Consider the following 22,365-nt stretch of genomic DNA (forward strand, 5'->3'; position numbering starts at 1 on the left):
GAAGAAAGAAATTGACACCGCAGTGACAGTGGGAGGGGAGGGAAGAATTGATGACAGACACAGAAGACAGACATCCTGCTGTTCAGAGCAATATGGAACAAATATAATAATCGCACTACCATTTCCAGCCTGGCAGTTTGGCTCTCTGCAGGTTACAGAATCAGACATCTAACACTCGATTCATTCTCACAGTGCAGCAACCAGGCTAGCATACTGGAGATAAGGTAGCTTAAAACCATCCCCCCCTTTGTGACTGAGATGTGGTTACACAATCACTGCTGCAAAAGGGTCTTTTCACACCTTAAACATTGTCCTGAGATTTGCCCAAGTTTTACTGAGGATCCTATGCTTTCCTAAGATTTCACCTTCAGGAGGCACATGACTCTGAGAGTCACCAAGTTTTCCTTACAAAGAATACACGTATCCATTTTCAGCCCTTGCAGCTATGAAGAAAAGCTTTGAAATGTGAAGCAACTGCACACTTAAAGGTTAGAAACCAGGCAAAAAAAAATATTAATTTTAAATCATTTGACATTGAAGCTATTCATGATCATTTTTGGCATCCGATTATTTCTGTTTACTACTTTAGCTTCAGCAATAGCAGAAGATGCATCAGGGAGTGTATATTCATCTCCGCAAAAGAAGTAATCAATGTAGCAGAGAAAAGGAACATTATTTTTTGGTTTTTGCTAAACAATATTACATACTGCAACACATATATCTTTGGTATCTTCATCTGAGCTTATGCAGCACCAGATACCTCTTTACAGACAGGAAAAATAAAAGCCTATTGGAAAATATTCACATTATTCAAATAGGCCACAAATAAATGGCCAATTTTTCAGAAATTACAGACACTGACATTCTGTCTGGAAATCCAAATTTTCACTGGCCCCAAAATTATGGATTTATATTCCTATGCTAAAAACCCAACACGTCCCAGCCCTAAACTGACTATTGAATATGAGGTCTGTCCTAAATTTAACATATAGAATTACAAGGTGCTATAATTAGAGATAGTTCTACAGTGCAAAACCTGAGTTTCTGTTTTGATCGAAATTGCTCCAGTAGACCTGCTTTTAAGACTGGAAGCATGGGACAAGACCATATGAAATTCCTACTTTGTCATGGGCTATTAAATTATTCCATTTCAAACAAGCCATCCACACGTTTGGAAGCATTTGAAAGTAACTTTATAGAAGTATTTGGCTTTGCTTCTAAATACACCTTTGCTCTACTAATAGAGAAACATTATGATGTACGTATGCGACCTTCACCCATGCTGATAAATAAGTAAGTTTCAGGGTTTTTTTTAAATACATGCCACTTCTCCAAGTTGGGATTTCTTTAAGAACAATAAAAAAAAGCAGGTACAAAAACTACAACGTGAAGCCATGTAAAAGGTTAGCTCCCCAGGGAGTGGTGTAAGAAAAAACACTATAAAGCTTCTATAACCCTCAACTACAGTACAGCAAGAGAAGTTTTACATGGATTTCTCCCCACTAGCATTTTCTATTTAAAATTTTAGGCAAGCATGAAATAGAATATGCTAAATGAAGGAAAACTGCTATTTTGTTGCAATCATGCATATTAGGAAGCAAGACTATTTTCAGCAAAAGTGGATCAAGGAAAAAGATGAGTGGATTTTTGGCTTTTCAAATACTGCAATAGAAATTGGTTTGGGCACCACTTCCATTTGGAAAATCAGAAGCGTGGTGTCGATTCAGCTAAGTTCCCAGCACTTCCAACAGAAAGATTACAAATAAAATGCTCAAGAGTCAAAAGGATTCTTGAGTTAAAAACTCAGCTCCCAAAGTGACTCAGGCACTTGAAAGATGTTATTTTGCTGCTTTAAAACAGTTCAGAATTTTAAACTGTTTGATTTTTATCTTCCCAGAATCTGAATGTCCCCTTTTTTTAAAGACAAGAGACTCTTCATGATCCTTTTGTTAAACTCAGGAAATTGGCAAAAATATGCCCAGGATCAGGCAGTCTTTATATCACTGCAAGTCTCTGTAAGATATAATCTCTAATGAGGAAAGACGACCACTGGAAATGTACCCTGACATTTCTGGTCCTCTAAGATCTGGAGATAAGTCCAATTTGACCTCTCAAGCTCAACAAGCCAAACTTTAAGAAACCCCCAGAACCAGTAAATAATAATGAGGGGAAGCTGCCTATTTATAAACTTGTAACTAATAACACTCATGTTTCTCCTATACACACAGCTGAACTTGAGGTTTATCTTTGACATATCACACAATTAAGAGGTTCATTATCTGCAAGAGCTCTGCCTCCAGGATGTTTGCACACCAGATATTCTGGTGGGTACACAAGTGGCTGAAAAGGAAGCAGGACCGTCATGCTTCCCATGAGTAAGTGGCTTCTTGAGCTTTAGCATATCCATTCAGAGGATTAAAACTCAGTGATCACACAACTGTACTTTACTTGAATAACAAACAATCGTATTTTCCTCTGGACTACTTGGTGTAATGTCCATCTTGGATTATCAATCTCTAAACTCCCTCCAAATTAGATAATTTAAAATTCCCTAAATTCTAGAGAATTCATTATATTCTCTAAAATCTAGTTTGTTTATTTATGCCACTAACAATCAATTTACACCTTGGTTCCTTAATGTTTCTTCACAGAGGGCATACCCTTGAAGTCTAATGAGTTGCTTATATAATTAAGGACCGTGTATTCAGACACCTAGCAAATTCACATTGCTGTTTTCAGTGTTGTTTAAGAAAAAAAAAAAAAAAAGAAAAAGGTGTCAAAGTAGCTGCAATCAATCCAGAGGAAATACCTTTCTTAGCATATTATAGTGATGTACTCTAGAGAATAGCCATGGTCACTATAATTTTTTTAGGTAGGGATGGTTTATGTTAGCATCAAGATAATTGCTTAAACAGAAAAATGGGGATTAAAGCGTAGAAAATCTCTTAAAACCTGCTCAAAGCAAATGAAGTTATTTTAGTGAATGTTTACGTGTTTCATGAGGGATAGTTTTATCACTTTTTTTTTAATAAAGACAGCTTTGAGAAAATCTAGTACACAATGAAGCAGTTACTAATCTAAGTGGTTTTAGCCATAAGGCGACTATCTCCTGAAAAGATTCTGTAGAAATTGTCACTTGGTGAATCTCCCCTTACCATGTCAGCTGGCAACAAAGACATCACTAGCAATATATTTTAAAAATACTCTATTACATGACTGTAAAGAAGAAGTAGGTTTATTTTGCAAAAGTAGGACAATACCTTGCAAAACTTATGCAAATGACATCTGTCAAGAGTCAGCTTTTCTTCTAACTAGCGTAAGTCCAAAAGTTACCTTAAGTTTAAAAAATACATTAATAAGATGTAAAGGCATTGGTAAAGGAAATAACATAATAGAATCTGTATCTTGAAATAAGTGGAAGGTTGCAGGAGTCTCAGGAGTTAACAGTGAGAGATGCTGTGATTTGTCACCAGAGAGTAGGCTACTTGATCGCCCAACACAGGAAGTTCTGGAACAAACTGCTCTACACCGCTGGGAAAAAAATAAACCAAACACAACAAAATGAGTGGCTTTAGGATAGATGGAACCCCTGGTAAAGGAGACGATCCTTCCATGCTGACCACCAAACCACCACCCTGAAACGGGAACAGCTGCCTGGCTTTATGGATACAGCCCAGGGCTGGAGTTCAAAGCAGAAATTCTTCATAGGCCACAGCTCTTAGGGCACCACGAAACACCAGTGGTAAATGGGATAATAGCCCAAAATGGGGGAATTATTAGTTCTGTACTCATTTTAGATTATGCTCGCTGTAGGGGTGAGGGCAGCTGTCCCAATATTATTTGCTTCTCAGTGGGAGCAGCAGGATTAAGTTACTTCACAGCTACTACAGCACGTCCAATACAGGGTATTGTTTGTTAACAGGCAAACAGAAAGAGCTCTGCTGCCAGTCATTTGTGCCTGAGCACACTGGACTCACTACACACTACTTTTGGAATGAAAGTGGGCATTAGAACAAAATCCACAATGTTAAACCAGTTTAAAACCAGATTTGATGTGTTTCTATTTCAGTATTTAATACTGATTAATCCTTTAATTTAAATAAAAGATTTTAGCTGACACAGTATTTTGGGAAAAACAAAACAACCTTCAGTTTTCTTAAGATCTTTTTAAACAATGCTTTTCTTCTTTGTAAATATAATCCAATTTTTATTTTGGCTTTGTCTGTAACTCAGACTTTCATTTCAAAGTCTCACTTTATGTCAGACCAGCGGAGAAAACTCAATTTAAGATAGAACCTCAGGCATGCAGTATGTATCAAGTGAAACTGAAAACACATTTCTTCCCCATTTCCCACACTATAAACAACACGGATACTTCAGCGCACAAATGCACAAATTCCAGTGCCCTGGCCACCATGAAGTAAGAAAACGATGGAAGCTTTGAAAATCAAATTAACGCAACCTCAGTCCTCCCGTCTTCCCAGCACTCGGGACCCTGTGCTGCCCTTCCACTGCCGACAACTGCACATGTGTGGGAGGCCCCCCTCACTCACCACCCACCATCCCTTGAGAAAAGAAGTGCAGCGTTGTAGCTGGAAGGACATGAATAAGCCCTTCTGGCCCTGTCCTCTGCCCCCAGATCATAGACAGATCACATAGATAGATGTCACCAATGGGTTAGGTAACAGCCAGGCAGAGAAACAACTAAACTGAGCCATCACCTGGAAGAGAACAATTCTGTTACAAGCAACAAAGTGCTCTTTTATTCACAGCCTCACAAGGGATGGTGGGCAGTTGGTTGCATCTCTTCAGGTCCCTAAGTTACATTTAGCTGCTATATCATTCAAGGAACAGGCACAATGGTAATCACTGCAGAATAAAGTGACTTTCTTTAACTCATGCAAACGTATGATGGACAACATATATTAAGACAAAGATGTGCTGAGAATGCTGAGGAAGGCTGTGAAGTGCACCAAATGGGAGTGGGCACCGCAATCATAAGTGTAAATAAGATGTCGATGTGCCTAATTTCTCTGACATGAAGCAATTAAAGGATGGTGTTCTGTAAAAGAGAATCCTACCAAAGTCACGGGGGTGCACCTGGATGCTGAAAACTTAAGCACTGTAGTGCTTCGTGGGACATGAAACCAAAGTGGCCACATAGGCCACTATGGCTGGGGTTTTTTTCCAAAATTATGAAGGAGGTGCCTGGCAGGGCTTTCCCCATGTCGCTCTGATTACATCACTGTATCCATTTTTCCTTGTTTTCTCAGACTCAAATTATTCAATATTTGCAAAACACATTCAGACTGCACTGTTTCTTTTAAAATAACCTCTCAAAGATCAGACCCTGCAGCCTCTTGCAGTCCCTGGCTGAGGCATTGCTCCCAAAATGATGTCAACAATGGCTACAGGATTCATCTGTATGTGAGAAAAGGACTTAAAATTATGGAACATGCCATCAGGGTAAGACTTTATATTTCAAGCATTTTTTCTTTTTTTACTAAATCACTGAAGAGAAGTGGGGGTTGTCACTATAGAAAACCATATGGTACTTGGATTTCCAAGCCAGAATTGTGCATAATAAATATTTATAGAATCCAGCGGTATTCTCTTCTTTATGTTTATTCTTTACATGTCACCCAAAGAAACTCTGGCCAAGCACCAATCAAATATCCCAGCAAGTTACAAGCAATCTAAGCATGGGGGAACAAGAGAAAACAGATCACCAGTAGGCTCATAATTAGCAATCTAGACCTGGAAGGAGGGGCTTGGGAAGTGCCTGGATTCCAGCGCTCACCGCACGTCACGAGTGGTTTTGGAAATTGAGTTCTCAGTCTCTGCAAGGGGTAGGGAAGATATACACAATATTTTTGGCTAGACTGAGCAGGGGCATGTGCGGAGCAGCTGCAAAAGCAGACATCAGTCTGCTCTCAGAGACCAACATTGGAACAAAAACGCATCTCTCAGCGATGACAGCTAACTTGCTCCTGGCGCCTCCCGGAAAAGCTGTGTCTCCCTACCTGTGGCATGTGGGGCTGTTGTGTTTATTCTGCTTCAGACAGAAGACAATGCAGATTGTCGTTCTCATTACCTTGTGATTAGATGAGTACTTGGAGGAACTACTGAAATACACAGAAGTCCTGGAATATATCTTAGTAGGAGCCAATCTCCTTACCTGAGGTCTATCCTTTACATAGGAATCTTTTGGCCTTTTTCCTCTTTCCCTGATGCTCTCATACCTTCCCCTGATCTGACCGTCTTTCCCTTTCCCTTGAGGTCTGGAAGCTACCAACCATTTCATCCTTCAGAAATAGTAAAAGGTTTTAAAGAGAAGCATAACAAGCCCACAAGTCAATACACAGTGCTTTACTAACAGAAGCAGCTTTCACTGATGATCACCCGTCACTTCCCTTTAGCCAAATCTGTGATGCTGCGTGTTGCAATTTCTACATAGATGTTACTGCTCTACAAACAAATGGCGCAGATGTGTCATATTAGGATTATGTAGAGCAGGAGTCACGTATGTCTGCATATATCAACATGTAACTTCAAATTGGAAAGAAATGTTTGTATACAACAAAAATAGTATTTTCTGAATCAGTTTGAAGCTATCAACCAAACAAAAGTTGCATCTTCAATATGGAAAACTCAGGATTTTATACCGATAATTCCATTTTACTAAGAAATTGGTGCTCCAAAGTTCCTTTCTCCGTGTCACCGAAACAGCTATTTATTATGAAAAACACACTTATCGAACGATGCCAAAAGTGTAATAACCACACATCTGTTATTCTTCATATATATATATTTTTATAACAGTTGGTATTTACTTAACATGCAATAACAGTTATTAAATCATTCTTAAGTCTCTTTTGTGGAACCGTAACGTAAAGCACTACACACATGAGCGAAACACCATGGGAACAAACATTAAAAAGGAATAGGTGCACTGCTAGTAGCTGAGTAGTTACTAGACACATTAAAAATTACAACTCAGAGAAGAGTAGTAAGAGGAAGACTGGAAACCCTGCAGGACAATGATTTTTAAGAAGCCCAATGCCATCCATTTAAAGTTTTAAAATGACTAGATCATTTCCAGGTCAATAAATATGTAACAACAGAGACATTGTGTAACCACTGTTGAATCTACTAAGACAAGGATAAGCTCCATCATCTGGTAGCTCAAATGGGAGAATTTTATTTTTTTTTAAAAAAATCCTATTGGTTTTAATTTTCTGCAGTGTGGAAGTGGCAGTTTCCCCAATACTGGTCATGGCTTTTTCTGGGCACTGTGCTGCAAGCCTCACTCTTAGCCACAAGCTGGAAAGACCAGCTCAGTGACCGACCTGATCCTTTCTGCTTTTGGATTTTCACACACGTCTTGCATTAAGCTTTTTTCACTTGTCAGGGTAGCCAGGAAACAAACCCTGTCCCTGTTAAATATTCATAACTTTTTCACCTGCGAGCTCAAGTGAGCTGTTCCCACTGGGTCCTGCATGTGACTGAAAAAATCCTAAGCCAGTGAGATGAACAGAGCCTTCTGAAACACATGTTCAGTCAAACGTGGGACAAAACAGAACAGAGCTGACCGCTTTGCAGACATTGTCCTGAATATGTGGGTGTCACCTAAACACACACCAATCATTAACAATAACACACAGGTTAACAGTGGCAAAAGCAGTCACCCTGTTCATCCATTGATCTACTTGCTTGGGCTTATTAAAGACTATTACAGAAACAGTTTGCTTGACACAAAGGTATTACACATGCTCAGCATTTTAAAACATGTTTGTTGTAGAACGGCATAATATAAGCTAATATTTTTCATAATTCTCCAAATTCCTCCAAAGTGGTCTGCAGAAAATGTAGTCAGGGACTGCAGTCAAGACCATCTTGGAGAAAGGTGATTACTGTAGTATGCTACAATTAGCTTATTTGTAATGTCTAAAAAAACAATCAATAACATAAAGAGCTTCATTTAAATCTATCAAACCCACATATACTCCATTTAATTGAAAAGCTCTTAACTCCAGCCATTTCCTGGATATAAAGCTACTTTACTCAAGCTCCAGCATTTTTAATTTCTCTCACACTGAAAAGCAGCATCCTCAGCTCACAAGTAATGCTTACATAAAAGCCTCAGAGTTAGATCTCTTGGTGCCTCTATGTTTTTCAGGATATGAAGACAACAGCAATGTAAACACTCTACTATTGCAGAATAAACATCATGTAACCACAAAGCAGTGATTACATAACCTGTATATTAACTGGGCTTAATTTTCTGCAATATAAACTGAGCGTCCACATCTCCTGTCCCTCAATCCACATTAAAATAGCCTCTTAAGAAGAACGTTTTATATTAATTTTCCGTTTTTTAAGCAAAGACATATTCCTCCTTAGGACATTACTTTGAATGGCTTTTCTTCTGCCTATCTAAAAATCTTGCTTCCTCCTGAATAAGAATGTCCTGCTCAAACAACACATTTAAATGCTGTTGATATTTCACAGATGACTCAGGTGTGCCTAAGTCAACTGCTTGCAGAGAACATGTTTTTAAATAGCACGTTCTGCTGCTTCTTTTTGTAGTGTTGACAGGCAGAATGCAAGAACAGCTGTATGGGATCAGATCTAACATAGGTGTAGCCCAGTGTCCCATCTCTATTGGTGGCCATAAAAGAATGACTATGGAAGAGATTAAGGCTAGGGAAAGCACATAGCAATACACCCACCCCCCCACCCCCCCCAATAACCTCTCAGGTTTGAGAGGTCTGCAGACCTGGGGTTTCTACTTCTGTGACTGCAAGTCCACTTTCTCCAACAAAGTATTACATACAGCAATCCCTTTGTGTACTCTGGAAACTGTTCCTTAGGGCATAAGAAATACTGATCTTAATCCATTACATACAGTATCACATTAAGCACATATTGCTATAAAGAGTTAACATTAGACCTCAAATATATGTTACTCATGGATCTTTTTGTCAACCAATTTGTAATTGCTGATATAGTCATGTCATAGAAAAGCTTGGTTTTAAAAATACAGGTAAGAAAATTAATATTATTATTTAAAACCCCCAAATCTTAGTTTTCCTACCTGTATAAAGGACTTTGATTGTTTTCTCTTTGCCTGCTCTCTGAAAAGGCTGATATGAGAACATATTTGCTTCTATGCTTATGGCAAGCCAAGTATATTCAAATGTTCACCCCATCTGTGCTAACTGATGTGCTGCTTCAATTAAAATTTTTCCTGGCTGACAATTAACCTCTCAGGATGTAGAAGTGCCACCTGAAAGCCTTTCTTCTTTTCAAGCTAGAATAGCAATAATGGGATCTGCACAGTAATTTCTTCTACATATTTACCTCCCCTCAGGTAGGCTTCTCAGCTGTAATTAAGTTTAGTAAGAATTCTCCGTGTTTCATGTGGTACATACATGTCATGTACAGAGTTATTGTGGGTTCTTCTTGTTGTTCTAAAACATCTCACAAGGTAGAAATTGCTCAGCTTAAATATTGACCATTTTCCTTTGGCAGTTTCAAACCATAGACCTATGGTATCAATTTGTTCTATCACTCCTCAAAAGTACTTTTTTTTCCATATTGATGGAGACAAACAGCACCAGCAGGTGTTAATACATAACCTTAACAGAAGAATGGGGCGATGAAAGAGTCGGTACTTTATTGTAGCGCCCTTCAGACCTATATGATATCATGCTGAATGAAATGCTCATCAAGAAATCAAATTGGATGTAACTTGAGAAAAAAGCACACGTTATTAAAAAGAACCCCTCATGGATATTAAACTTAGCAGCTGAGAGTGTGTCATTTCCACTAAGATCCAACTTTTTTTCAGTGCTGTTAACAATACTTGAAATACAGAACAACCAGTAAATTCTACCATTAATGTATTTCCAGTCTGATTCTAGATTAAGCATTCTGTCTTCTCAAGTTGTAGATGCTTATGAACCACAGCCCCTACCTTGATGCTGTAACAAAATGGAATCACAATTTCTTTCAATTAATTCCTACTGTGCCTTATGCTATCTACATGCAGGTTTAACAAAAACTAGAGTTTAAGCAGCACATTTCATTTTATGTTTGTTAAAATAATTTTTAGAAACATGTACATATTGAAAACTTGAGACAGAAACATTTTAAAATTTATTTTGATCAGAAAGTCATCCAGGATTACTAAATATTTGCACTATGAAAGACTGCAATTTTCTACTCAAGTTCCTTATACTACTGGGGCATTCTTAAGCTTATGGAGCAGTAGAAGAGAGGTATTTTTACTTAGAGATCTGATTGAAATTAGATAATTTATTTCTGACTGATGGGAAGCTGTGAAATGAAAATTCCCTGTTCCCTCAGGTCATTTCTGCACAGCTACAAAACGGAAAGTATTCCGTATCAGTCTAGATTTTCAAGTTGTGATAATATATGGAAACAAAATGGCTATTTTGCTTATTTTTTCTGTTTAAAAGTATTCAGCCTAAGTTTTTACAAAAATGACTCTATTGGTATCAAGAGATTTACAATAAGAATTAATGTCCTCTCTATATTTTTTGGTGGAGGAAAAGTGGGTTTATATTTTGGTAACATTTTACTTTTAAACTAACCTGAGCCTCTAAAGCAATAAAGATAAATCTGTACCGGTGAAAAGCTAAATTTCACCAAGACAGCTCTTTGTCACATTCAAAAGTGATTTGCTTTTCTATATTTCTTTTGAAGAACCAAAAAAAAAACAAACCCCAAAAAACCAACTCAACATTTACAGTAACAATTATGTCTGTGATAACAGCAATAAAACAAAATCATTCTATGCACTTCTGTGTCTGCTATGTTTAAAAGAGTACTGTCCTTCAATTCTTCCCAATGTAATGTCTAACATGGATATGAATACATTTGCCTGAACAAGTGAACCAGGCTGACCCTGTGTATACTTGCTCAGGATCATAGAATAGATGATTTTTAAATGTCTTCTAATTGCCCAGGCAGTTGGTTGAGTCACCTTCCCTGGATGTGTTCAAAAAAAGGGTTGATGAGGTACTTAGGGATATGGTTTAGCATAGGATGGGAATGGTTGGACTTGATCTTCAAAGGTCTCTTCTAACCTTGTGATTCTGTGATTCTAAAGGCAGAGAATTACTATTTATTGGGACACTAACATCTCCTTAGACACTTTGAACAGATGTTCTTATGGAGAGATGGATCACCAAATTTCAGAGCCCATGAGTCTGTGGTACAACCCCTGCAGACATGAAAGGTATTTAGACATAGACTTAATTCTTCCTGCCAGGCGCCATATTTCTAGGTGGAGATCAGAGAAAATCATGTATTTAGAAATTCATTTCTTGAAGTGGGGTCAGTTAAGAAGACCCCTTCTATAAAAGGATGATATAGAAAAAAAACCTTCCAAGATCTGTGAATCTTAATTACAGGTAGGAGTTAGGGAAATTAAACTTAAGCATAGGTCTTATTGCAACAAAAAACTTTATGCAATTAAAAGTAAGAAGAGAAATGCAGCTTGCTTTTGTGTTTGTGACAAAGGAAGCAAGTGTTTAATTTTATGTTTTATATGATTAATATGGCTATTTATTGACTTCAGAGAGGCCTGACAGTCTGTAGGGTTTGCTGAGATGTATAGTATAGACTCATGCAACATGAAGAAGAGAAATCCCTTCTTGCCCAGCCAGCAGCAATCCAAGCACTCTGGTGTACAACCACAAACTCCTCTATTAAGAGAAAACTTTATTCAAGTGGAGAGCTGATTCTTCTGCTTACCATTCGTAGAAGAATAAATACGAGATTGAGCATTGAACCTCAACACCAGATCACTCTTTAATGGGCTCGGCCTAGTGTCTATTTCCAAGAGAGACATATGTTTCTGGCATGATGACCTTGTGGTTAAGTTTGGCTGCAAGAAGTTCTTGCACTTGTGGAATGCTGAATTCTGAATTTTCCTCTGATGCTAAATAGCTCTCTGCCAGCTTTGGTCCTCTTTCAACTTCATTTACTTTTGTCAACTAATATGTCACAGGTTAGAAGTTTCATGGAAAAATAATATAAGTGAGAGCAATATTTTCATTCATAAGTAAGACTTCTGCCCAAATAGTGTGTCACCTTTTTTAATATTAGCATGCTATATAGTCGCCAGCAAAAAACATTGTGAGCCAAGTTCATACGGTAAATGAGTTGCTTCAGACTGACTGGGGAAGGAGAAGAGGACATAAAAGGAAAAGCTGAACATATATGTGCATGACACTGCATAACTTCATCTCTAAATTTGAGGTCATGGGTATGTTTGATCAGCTAAAATAAATAATTCTGCAAGCTTGCCCATGCAGTTTTTCTTCCTTTTCTTTTTGCACTGGTAAGGAAACAAATTTATGGCTTACCTTTCAAAACCAATCTGCCGTAATGTTTTCTCCCACGTTGAACCTATACAAAGAGGAGAAAAAACAAACACCCTCAGTAAAGAAGCGTTATTGTATGAACACTCTTACTCTTCTGCTTTCATTGTGCAGCTCGCATCTGTACAGTAAGGTGATTTTTCCACCCCTACAGAAGTACTTGTCAGTAACATCTGTTTTCCCCAGAGTGAAGAACTGTGAAGAGAGGCTACAACTGGGTGACAGAACTGGGGGGGTGGTATCAGCCTCTATAGCGCTCTTTTACATTGCAAAGCAGCCAGTCACTGTTATAGTTCACTGCAATTCCAAGGGTGGTCTTCTCTCCGAGAGCAACGTGATCTGTACATGGCTCCTGAAAGCGCTGAGCTGGCATCTCACATCATGCACTCTTCACATTGCAGCTTTTCATTTTACTGTAGTGTTCGCCTGATTCTTGCTGAAAGCTTTACAGCTCCTTCTGAAATCCAGCCCTTTTATTTTTAAGCAGAAACATGAAGATGTATTTCTGCTTTATTGTTTAACCCTTTATACTCACACAGACAGCTGCACCGGACTTCTCATAACGATCAAGGGCTCAGACCCACAAAATACTCAAATGAACAGACCCACAAAAAGAAATTTCCTTAGTATTTCTGATGCACTTACCACATCTTTTACATAAATTTTCTCAAATATACCTCCCCACACACACACACTGCAAACATTAGGTGGTCAGTGCTCAGCTCCTGGTAGTCTTTAGCTTATTGCCAGTCTGATTTTTGCTACAATTATGCCTACTATGTACCTACTAAAAGCCTAAATATCTCAAGTCATGCAGGTCTACAAAGCGAGTAAGTAGGAGGACATGAAGCCAGGTCACAGTTTGCTCTCTTTTTACACTCCTACAGGAAACATGACAGGACTACAGACAATGTAAACATTGTACTTAAACTAAAATCAGAGGAGTGACAATAACTCCTATTCCTGACAGGGTCAGGCACCTAAAGGGGAATCCAAATTAGGAACAAAGCAATTCCTTGCGAGTGACAATCAGTAGCACCAGAGAAACTCAAAGATAAGCAGAGTGTTGCTGAGTAGTACTAAGAGAGGAAAGACGTGAAGGAAAGCAACTTTGATTTTGTCATCTGAACATCTATCTGTGCAATATGTGCTAGGCATCTGCTTTGGCAGGGGCATTGGACTCGATGACTTCTCGAGGTCCCTTCCAACCCCTATGATTCTATGATTCTCTATGATTTAAATCTGGAGAATTTCAGGATTAAGTGCATACTGTGCAGCAAGTGCCCACACAATGAATAAAACAAAATCATGGACTAATCCTCTCCACAGACAACCCAAGTCCTACCTGCAAAATTAGTATGGGAAAAGTGGTGGCATAACGTTATCAGTCAGAAAACCTCCATAGATGTTATTGCTTTCCATCATCACTTTTCCATTTTGTTAAAGGTATCAGCTTAGAAATCAATGACCTGCCCTGTTTCCAGTACCTATCTTTAATCTGCAACATGTTAAATACTTGAATAAGACCTAGTAGATGCTTTTCATCTTTGAATTTGTAACGCTTACTGTGGATCTAGATAAGAATCTAAAGACTCAACTTTTGTGAAGTTTGGACTCTGGGGTTTGTGTTTTGTTTTGTTATTTAATCCTAGCAAAGATTTTTTTCTATTCAATTGACTAAACTTCTCAGTTTAGCCCATGGAGAATGTGGTAAATTTCTGAAGTAATCATACAATTTTTCCCTATAAATTTATCTAGTATCTGTTTGGTTTGCAACTCACAGACTGAGCATATAAAAAGTGAAATTAATAATTTTAAAAAAAGCTGGTTTTCTTATAGGCCTGTGTTGTGCAGAACTCTCTTCACAGTTTCTAATCGGTCAGCCAATGAATGAAGTTAACATAAGTCACTGGAAAATAAATTAATCTCTGTTTTTCAGAAAGATGAAAAGAAACTGCATTGAAGGGTGTGCCCCTAAAATCAACCAAAGTCCAACATTTTACTCCATACAGGAAGGATTTGTGTCTGATAAGGGGTAGGTTCACAGTCAGTTCCAAACTTGGTCAGCGAGAATCTTCATTGTACTTTTCTGGAACCCCTTCCTCATTGATCTTGTCATGGCCGGTCACTCCAGATTTCAGTCACACACATAATTTCAGGGAAAGGCTCTGAAAACCTTTTCTAATGATATCTTAGGGCAACAGACACAAAGCTTTCCACTAAGTACAAAGCAGGCAGGGATTTGAGGCCCAATATGCAGCAGAGTACACAGCAAGAAGAGGCTTCTCAACTGATATGAAGAAAGCTCCATCTTCACATTATGGAAAAAAATGGGTAAAGTTCTGCTCAGGAATAACTGAACAATGCACATTCTTTGATCAGTATACAGGGAACTGTGGCATCTGTATTTGCCTGAGGAGACACAAAACTTCTGCCTGCCCAGCTACCTACATACAATAGCTTTCATCAACACTGAATTCGTAGTTTATAAAAAGAAGTCCTCTAAAGACATTTTTGAAGCAGGACAACAAACATCCTAACACACACTTATTTTAAATAAACATGAAACCCAAAAACCATGTGTAACACAATAAAACTGTAACATTTCATTGAGATAAATGAGGACCCACCCTATTAACATCTATTATGAGTTATGCTGCAAACCCACTGTCTTCTGCACACCCTGGAGTATATGTATCTGTTTTCATGGAGCACTGATTAATTAAGTCACCGCTAAAAAAGATGACTGTGCCACTCCACAGGTAAGTGCAGGGCAGATGCAAGCAATTCTCCAAAGAGTTTATGCAATCCTGCTGGCTCTGAAAGAGCAGTCAACAGTTTCTGAAGTCTGAAGATTTGAAGTGTGTTGAAGAAAAGAAATCTCAACAGCACTTCTTCAAGCACAGACTAGTACTGGCATCTGTAGCCAGTGTTACTATGCTTTCCACTGTTGTGTATACTTGTTGTACACATTTTTCACCCCATGATTGGCTACACTTCAGTTGCATGATATATAGAGAGTCCTACAGGAGAGAGAGAGAGAGGAAAAAATCAAAAGACGAAAGGGAATCGAGTCTCCACCGGTTTGAAATCGTCTTCTGGCTGCAGCTGGCTAGCAGAACACTCATTGAAACACATGTGACTCCTCTGAAGCAAAGCTTGCCAAGAGTACAACTAAGATTTCAAATTAAAAAATATACATCTTTTTTATGGAGTCTTATTTTTAAATGTTTATGATCTAAACATTCTGTTTTAAGATTTGCCAAGCCCATTCTCAATAGTATCAACTTCTACACTGCACTAACAGCCAAAAGTAAATACCCTGAGGTAACAGCAGCACTAAGAAGAATAATGCTATTAAAAGTCTAGAAAACTTGCTATTTGATTTAAACCTTACCCAGTGCTTCCAAAACACTAAACAAGATTTAAGTCACGTAACTCTCATTAAACTCAAACCAGGAGATTTTCACGAATTAAAGACTCCATCTCACTCCCAAAGAAATCAATCGTAATTTGACTATTTAGTCTTTTTCTCTGCTGGGACTGTGGAAAACACTCACCTGTTGGCTTTCAGGTCAATCCACTGCTAACCTGGCTTCTCTGCTTTCTGGGTTTTTTTACCACCACGTCAAAAATACCAAAACTGTTTATAAGAATGCCTTAATTTGGTATCCATGTAATTAAGTTTTTGTTCCAAATATTTGCTCTAGAGTGCCTGACCATTCCCATCTGTTCCAAAGGCTCTGTTTCACATTAACAGCACTAGCCTTAAAATTCTTCAAAAAGATGAAGCATAATATACTTCCAGAATTACTGCTCACATTTAATAGGAACAATGGTAAAATGCACATCATGATCACATATGCACTCAATGAAATCCTACCATAAGAATGAGAGTATAAGAATACGAGATTTCAAAAGATAAAATAAAAAAAAAATATTCTGAAATAAAAAGCTCAAACGTTGGGTTTTCATCTGTATGGCAGTTTCCCTGTTTTAGTTACAACTCTCTGCTTACTATAAAGTTATTCTGAATTAGAGGAGTCGTAATCCACTGCCAGGCTGCTCACCTTTACACACCACGAGGATGCCTAGCTGCTGAAGTGCAATGGTAAGCTTTAGGAAAACACAGAATAACATACTGGATAAGTGATTTTCAGCCATTCGTGGAGGTCGCACAGCTATTCCCACTGAGCCGTACCTGCCAGTACAGCAGAGGTCTGTAGCTTGGCATGTGCTGTAAACTCACAGCAAAAACACATGCCTCCTATACCATCCCCATGCAGATGTGCATGAAGGTCCTTGTGCATCCTATGACTGTGTGCAGTGATTCATCACAGCCCCACTACCAAAATATCTCAAATACTGATGAAAATAAAGAGTTGGAGATTTTTTGGAGCTTACTCTACCCACCAGACTTTCAATCTCACACAGATCATGCAATCTCAATGTCACCCCTGTGAAGAACTGTCTTCTTAAAATCTTCACTGAGGACAGTGTCAATTATTACAGGTGAGTTACTCTATTGCTGAATGTATGTTTTGTGCCATATGAAATGAGAAAACGCAGTGATGCAGTGCATGAAGACCAAACCTTGACTTGGAATAAGTTGCCCACCCTCCCTTATCAAACAAGCAAATTTCGTGTTCAAGTTACTTCAGAAAATGTTTGTGAGGACCTGAGTCTATGAATACACACCTGAAAACTCTCAACAAACTAGATCAACACACTGGCTTTTTCTGTTACAGAGACCTTCTCTTTCAGTAAACACACGTGTACCATATAAAGCATGTGGAGTTTTGCATTCTATTTTCAGTGGATTGAGGCAAAATTGCTCTGGTCTATACTCTCCTTCATCAATGTAGCATTTACTAATCGGTTACTAACCAGTACTACTAACTAGCTGAAATGTACACAACTGCAACTGGTAAAAGCTGCAACATTCAGAACATGTTGCTTTCTGCATCTTCATAAATTATTTGCAGCCTTGCCAGTTGCTTGCTTCCAGCAGCAAACTTCTATCTTCTCCCCCCTAAAAAATAAATAAATTATGTTTTCTCAGCAATCTTGTTTCCTTTTTGATCACTACAGAACCACTGGTTTTGTGAAACAGGCTAGTAGTTTTAACTGCAGGAAGGCATGCAGGAACTGCTCTACAGTTCTATAGAGACAGCATTAGCAGTTACTTGGCTATCCAACAGCCAGTTACATACAGCATGCCTCTTACAGAAATGATATTTTCTCTCATGTGAAGTGGCATCAGACAATGTACCTTGACATTTAGCATCTATCTGTCAATTTTGAGAAATAAATCTCTCTTACACTCCCTCTTTAACTCAAACGACCTAGGCTGCATCTTGCACTTAACGCTTTGTAGCGTGATCAGCACAGTATATTGTATATAGACAGTATATAGGATATATACAGTTTAAGGCCAGGTTGAATGAGGCTTTGGGCAACCTGGTCTAGTAGAAGGTGTCCCTGCCCATGGCAGGGGGTTGGAGCTAGATGGTCTTTGAGGTCCCTTCCAACCCAAACCAGTCTATGATTCTATGATTCCGTTGTCTCAGATAATGACATGATATTCTTTTAAAATGAAGTCTCTTAATATGGCATATCTCTATGTCCATGCTCATGTTTAAATTAAGATCAGGAGAGTATTCTTGAGGAAATCTCTTGTCGTGCTTTGGTTTGCACAACAGAGTGATCTCTGAGTGCACAAACTGGATTTCTTTCACATGAAACTAAACCACACCCCAAGGACACAACTGCTGTGTTTCAACCACTAATGGGCATTCAGTCCACATGACTAGACCAGAGCTAATCCACAGCAAACCCCACTCAAAATATGTATCGTGTGGTGGCCAGGCCCTCTGCTTCACTCTATCATGCTATGATGCTTGCTGAGGTGGATGCAGCTCACCCCTCTGGTCCCAGCCCCAGTCCAGGAATGTGCCCACAAAAGCTTTCCAGTTATGGTCACTCGAGGGATGAAGGGGCAGGTCAAGGTGCTCAACTTTAGGATTGTTTTCTGGGTAGTAGCCCATCTGCTACAGTGAGCAGGAGCCTTTCTACTGCCTTGGTGTACAAGCAGGGTTGGACTGGATGCTCAGTGCAGCCAGCCCCTCCAGGGAGCCTGTTCTGTAAGGCTACTTTGAGGTACCGTGGATACTGAAGAGACTAAAACCACCAGTAAAATACAAATGGAGAGTCACTGGTCCAGGCTAGCAAGATGAGGAAAAGGATTACTGAATACATACCAAGAAAGATGTTATATCAAGAGCAAAGACTAGACATGGCAAGTTTTTACTTGTCTTATACGCATACCAGCTTGCAACAGATTTTTGACTGACTAAAGAGTACAAATTTGATCCCTAGACCAAAATGTCATGGGAAAGATTTATTGCATATTTTCTTCTGTGAGGAAAATATTGAATTATTATCATGAGATACAAAAATTGCTTCCCTATTAAAAAAGAAATCTTGACTCATTCCATGTTAACCGGAAAAATAATCATCATCAAAAACACTACTTCTCCTCTAAGGGGATTTTAATGAGTGGGAACTTTTACTAACAAAATAAGCAGACTAGGAATATAGAGTAAAGTGCAATAGAAATGACACTATGCTTGTCTGTGCGCACCAAGATGCATATTGCTTTAAAATGAGTATTAGGAAGACAACAGCTATGGTAAAGCAATTAACAGCTGTATCTGGCAGTCACCTCTTCTAGTCTGCAGCTTCTCTGGGAGCTTGGAGAGCCCAGAAGGGTCAGTAAAGCTCCTATGGATAAACAGGGACCCTAAAAGCAGCTGCTCCACAAGCTTTATCCGTGTTCTTTGTTTAGATCTTTATTAGCCTCAGAATTGTTTTTAAAACTGTTCATTTAACTGAAGGTAGATAACATAATGTGAAATACTCCCTGGTGTAACTGGGATGTAAGTGATCCAGCATCTTGCTGCTCACTGGTCAGACTATGCCAAATGAAGGCAGGGACAAATCCCAGCTCACTTTGTGTGACGGCAGGATGAGCATCTCTGAGCCTGATCCGAAGTCTATAGAAATCTCTGGAAAGATTTTCACTGAGTTAATGGGCTTTGATGGTTTGAAATAGAAACAAACAGCAATGAGGATTCGCAAAAAATAATCTATTTTTCAGTAATGTAAACAAAAGCTATTATTTCTATCCCAGCAATGAACTACTGATCAGACAAGAAAAGGTGTGGTGTTCTGTGGTTAATTCATTTGGGGAGAATGGAAGCAGAGGAAGAAAAATTTTCAGCATTTAAAACATTAAATACATGGGGGAAAGCTTGTTTTTAAATATGAAGTTTATGTATTTTTATATGAGAAGCCCCCTAGTTTATAAGGAAAGATCAATTGCTAGTTAGGCAGCAGGTTGAGAGATGTGTGGGAGAAATAACTTGGATAAAGAAAATCTGGGGAAGTACTTTTGGCATTTGTTCCCAAATGTAAACTCACGCCACTAGAAAACCTTTGGGGAATGTGTTTCAGATGAAATCCAAGATACCTAGTGAAAGGAAAGAGTTGTTTATTGTTGTTTAAACTAATCTATTATGTATCTATTAATTTGCTGTACTTGTTGATAAGTTTTAACACAAATTTCCAAGAATCCTGGAGATCTGAATTCAATCTGGGGGCTTTTTGTTGGGTTGTTTGGGGGGGGTGTTTGTTTGTTTTATAAATAGACCTGCTTCCCTTTCCCCATGACAGTGGACCACTGCAAAAAAAAGTATGTAGATAAGGACTTTGCACGTTGTGCAAAGCAAAATTTTGTAGGCCAGATTGCCACTTCAGAAGTAAAGTAGGAAAGAATCAAGTGGTCCACAGATATAACCAATCTCTTACTATTTTTTTACAGACTGACATGGATGTAAGAGCTCTGAGGAGCAGTCTTGAAAGCAGGCAAGATTTCCTATCATTATCATGAGCGATGTCAACCCCAAGTCAAAGAGGCACTGAGTTTAAGAGTGTCAAAGTTTTGCTCCAGACCTTCTGAAAGGAGGCCAAATAATAACTAAATGGGCCTCTTTTCATATACAGAAGACTGGCTTTGCTTTGCTTTTCAAAGTAAAAGCAAAAGAACGCAAAGAAAACTTGTAGTAAGGGTTTTCTTTTTCATAAACCTGAAGAAAATGAGATTTTTCTCCATTTTTGTTGGCAAAGAAATTTTCTCCTCTCCCACCCCAACCAACACTGCTCTGTCTGCTAAATAGAATCTTAGAGGTAAGGTTTTCACTTCAGAGCATAATTGACGGGCATCCTTCCAATTTCTAGAGCTACCCACTGTTTAGCTTTATTGTAACATAATATACTGTTATGAATAATAATGTTGACCTAGTTTCCTGCAGTGATGAATGTGTGCAGTGTGCCAGTGCAAGGAATTTGCTTTTCATTGTCTCATTTTCTCTTTTTGTCTCATCAGAAGAAGGAGAGGTGGAGAAACATTTCTTCCCAAATTCTGCAGCATAAGCAGAGGGGAATGGGGAGTTAAAAAGGTGTGCCTTCAGTAACACATCCATATACAAGAAATAATGGACAAAAGAAATAAGGATAGGAAAGTGGAAACTCTTGCCCAGAAATAAGAGGAACATGAAGATGATAGAAAACCAGCATTCCAGTGGTCGTATCTTTGAATTCACTAACATTTTGTAAGGTATGCCTTTTGTCTGGAATTGGGTTTTTTTACATAGCTTTTTCTAAAAATAATAAAGAACAATTTAATTTACATTATTTCCCTCACAGATTAAGACAACACTCACATACCATGACAAAGACAACAATCTCTTGTTGGTAGGCATGAGATAGGCTCATATTCAAATTTTTCAGAAAAAAAACCCCAAAATTGTTTCAGTGGCTAAAGTGACACTACATACAAAGACCTGAAGTGACATGTCAAGGATGATATCCAGAATAAACTTCAGAAAACCAGCTTGAGGTGTGTACAACCATAGCACATCACCTTCCATGGAAGCAGAAAACACTTTTAAACTCACCTGTTTGCATGTCATGAAGTGAAGGTAACAGTGACTGCACCAGGCAGTAAGACATGAAAGCTGACCCCCTCCCAGAAATCTCTTCAGATAAGAAATGTGGAAGCAGAAGATTGTGCTCCTCTGGGCAGCGGTGTGAAGAAGGCACACTGACTCAACAGATCAGGGAGGGAAATGTTTCCGACAGATGCTGTTTTTCCTCCCTAGCAGGTATAAAGATGCCGTACGTAGCTCAGCTGACAAGTACAAACACATATGCACTGAACAAAGGGTTTCCTTGTTTTCATTTTCTTTGTCTTTACAGAGCTTATGATCCTGTGATTTCAATCAAACTCTCCCAAAACTCTACCCTGTGAGAACTGCCAAGGCAAAGCTCTTCCATCTTCCAGCTCCCACTCCTCTCAACCAAGAGCCAGCTGCCTGTGTAGCTATGGGGCTGCTTGGGTAAAACTTAAGTTGGTGGGGGGCCAGCTGTAGACTCGACCCAAACCTCCTCTTCCAGATATGGATGTTTCTAAACACTGCTGCTACTCCTTGGGTTAGGAGCCCAGTCAGACAAGGAGAAGGCAAGGAGGGGTTTGGGTCACTAAAAATGGTGAGATGCACCAACAGCAGAGAGACTTCCTATTCACCCTCACCTCTCCATCCCAACTCACAAGGACGCAAACTTCAACATCCGCTGCAAAGCCAGGAGAGATCAGAGTCATGGGCTTTGCGTCCTACAACTTGCTACCTTGCACACCTGGAACATCTGGATTTCACTGCCCCAGGAAGGGATCAAGAGGCACAGGTTAGTTACTCATCCGTGTTCCATTCATGACCTGTGAAACAGCCATGGTCGAGGCACTAGAAGTGCCCAGGAAGATTTCACAGGGATATGATTGCACTGAGTTTCATCTGTAATAGACTGGCTGATTGCATCCAGTGCACTAGCAGAT

The 22,365-nt window shown here is 38.9% G+C and overlaps 1 protein-coding gene across 1 annotated transcript in view; it reads right to left on the reverse strand.

Moving 5' to 3' along the window:
* Positions 1-22,365, reverse strand: part of PIEZO2 (piezo type mechanosensitive ion channel component 2) — a gene marked incomplete at both ends in the record, with an annotated part of 304,315 nt that overhangs the window by 149,087 nt on the left and 132,863 nt on the right. The window contains one exon of the mRNA XM_084260620.1: positions 12,399-12,441. Within this exon, the coding sequence (XP_084116746.1) occupies positions 12,399-12,441 (43 nt within the window). The remainder of the gene's footprint in view (positions 1-12,398; positions 12,442-22,365) is intronic.

The sequence above is a fragment of the Gallinula chloropus genome, assembly GCF_964237585.1.
Source record: "Gallinula chloropus genome assembly, chromosome: 2".
Classification (NCBI taxonomy): domain Eukaryota; kingdom Metazoa; phylum Chordata; class Aves; order Gruiformes; family Rallidae; genus Gallinula; species Gallinula chloropus.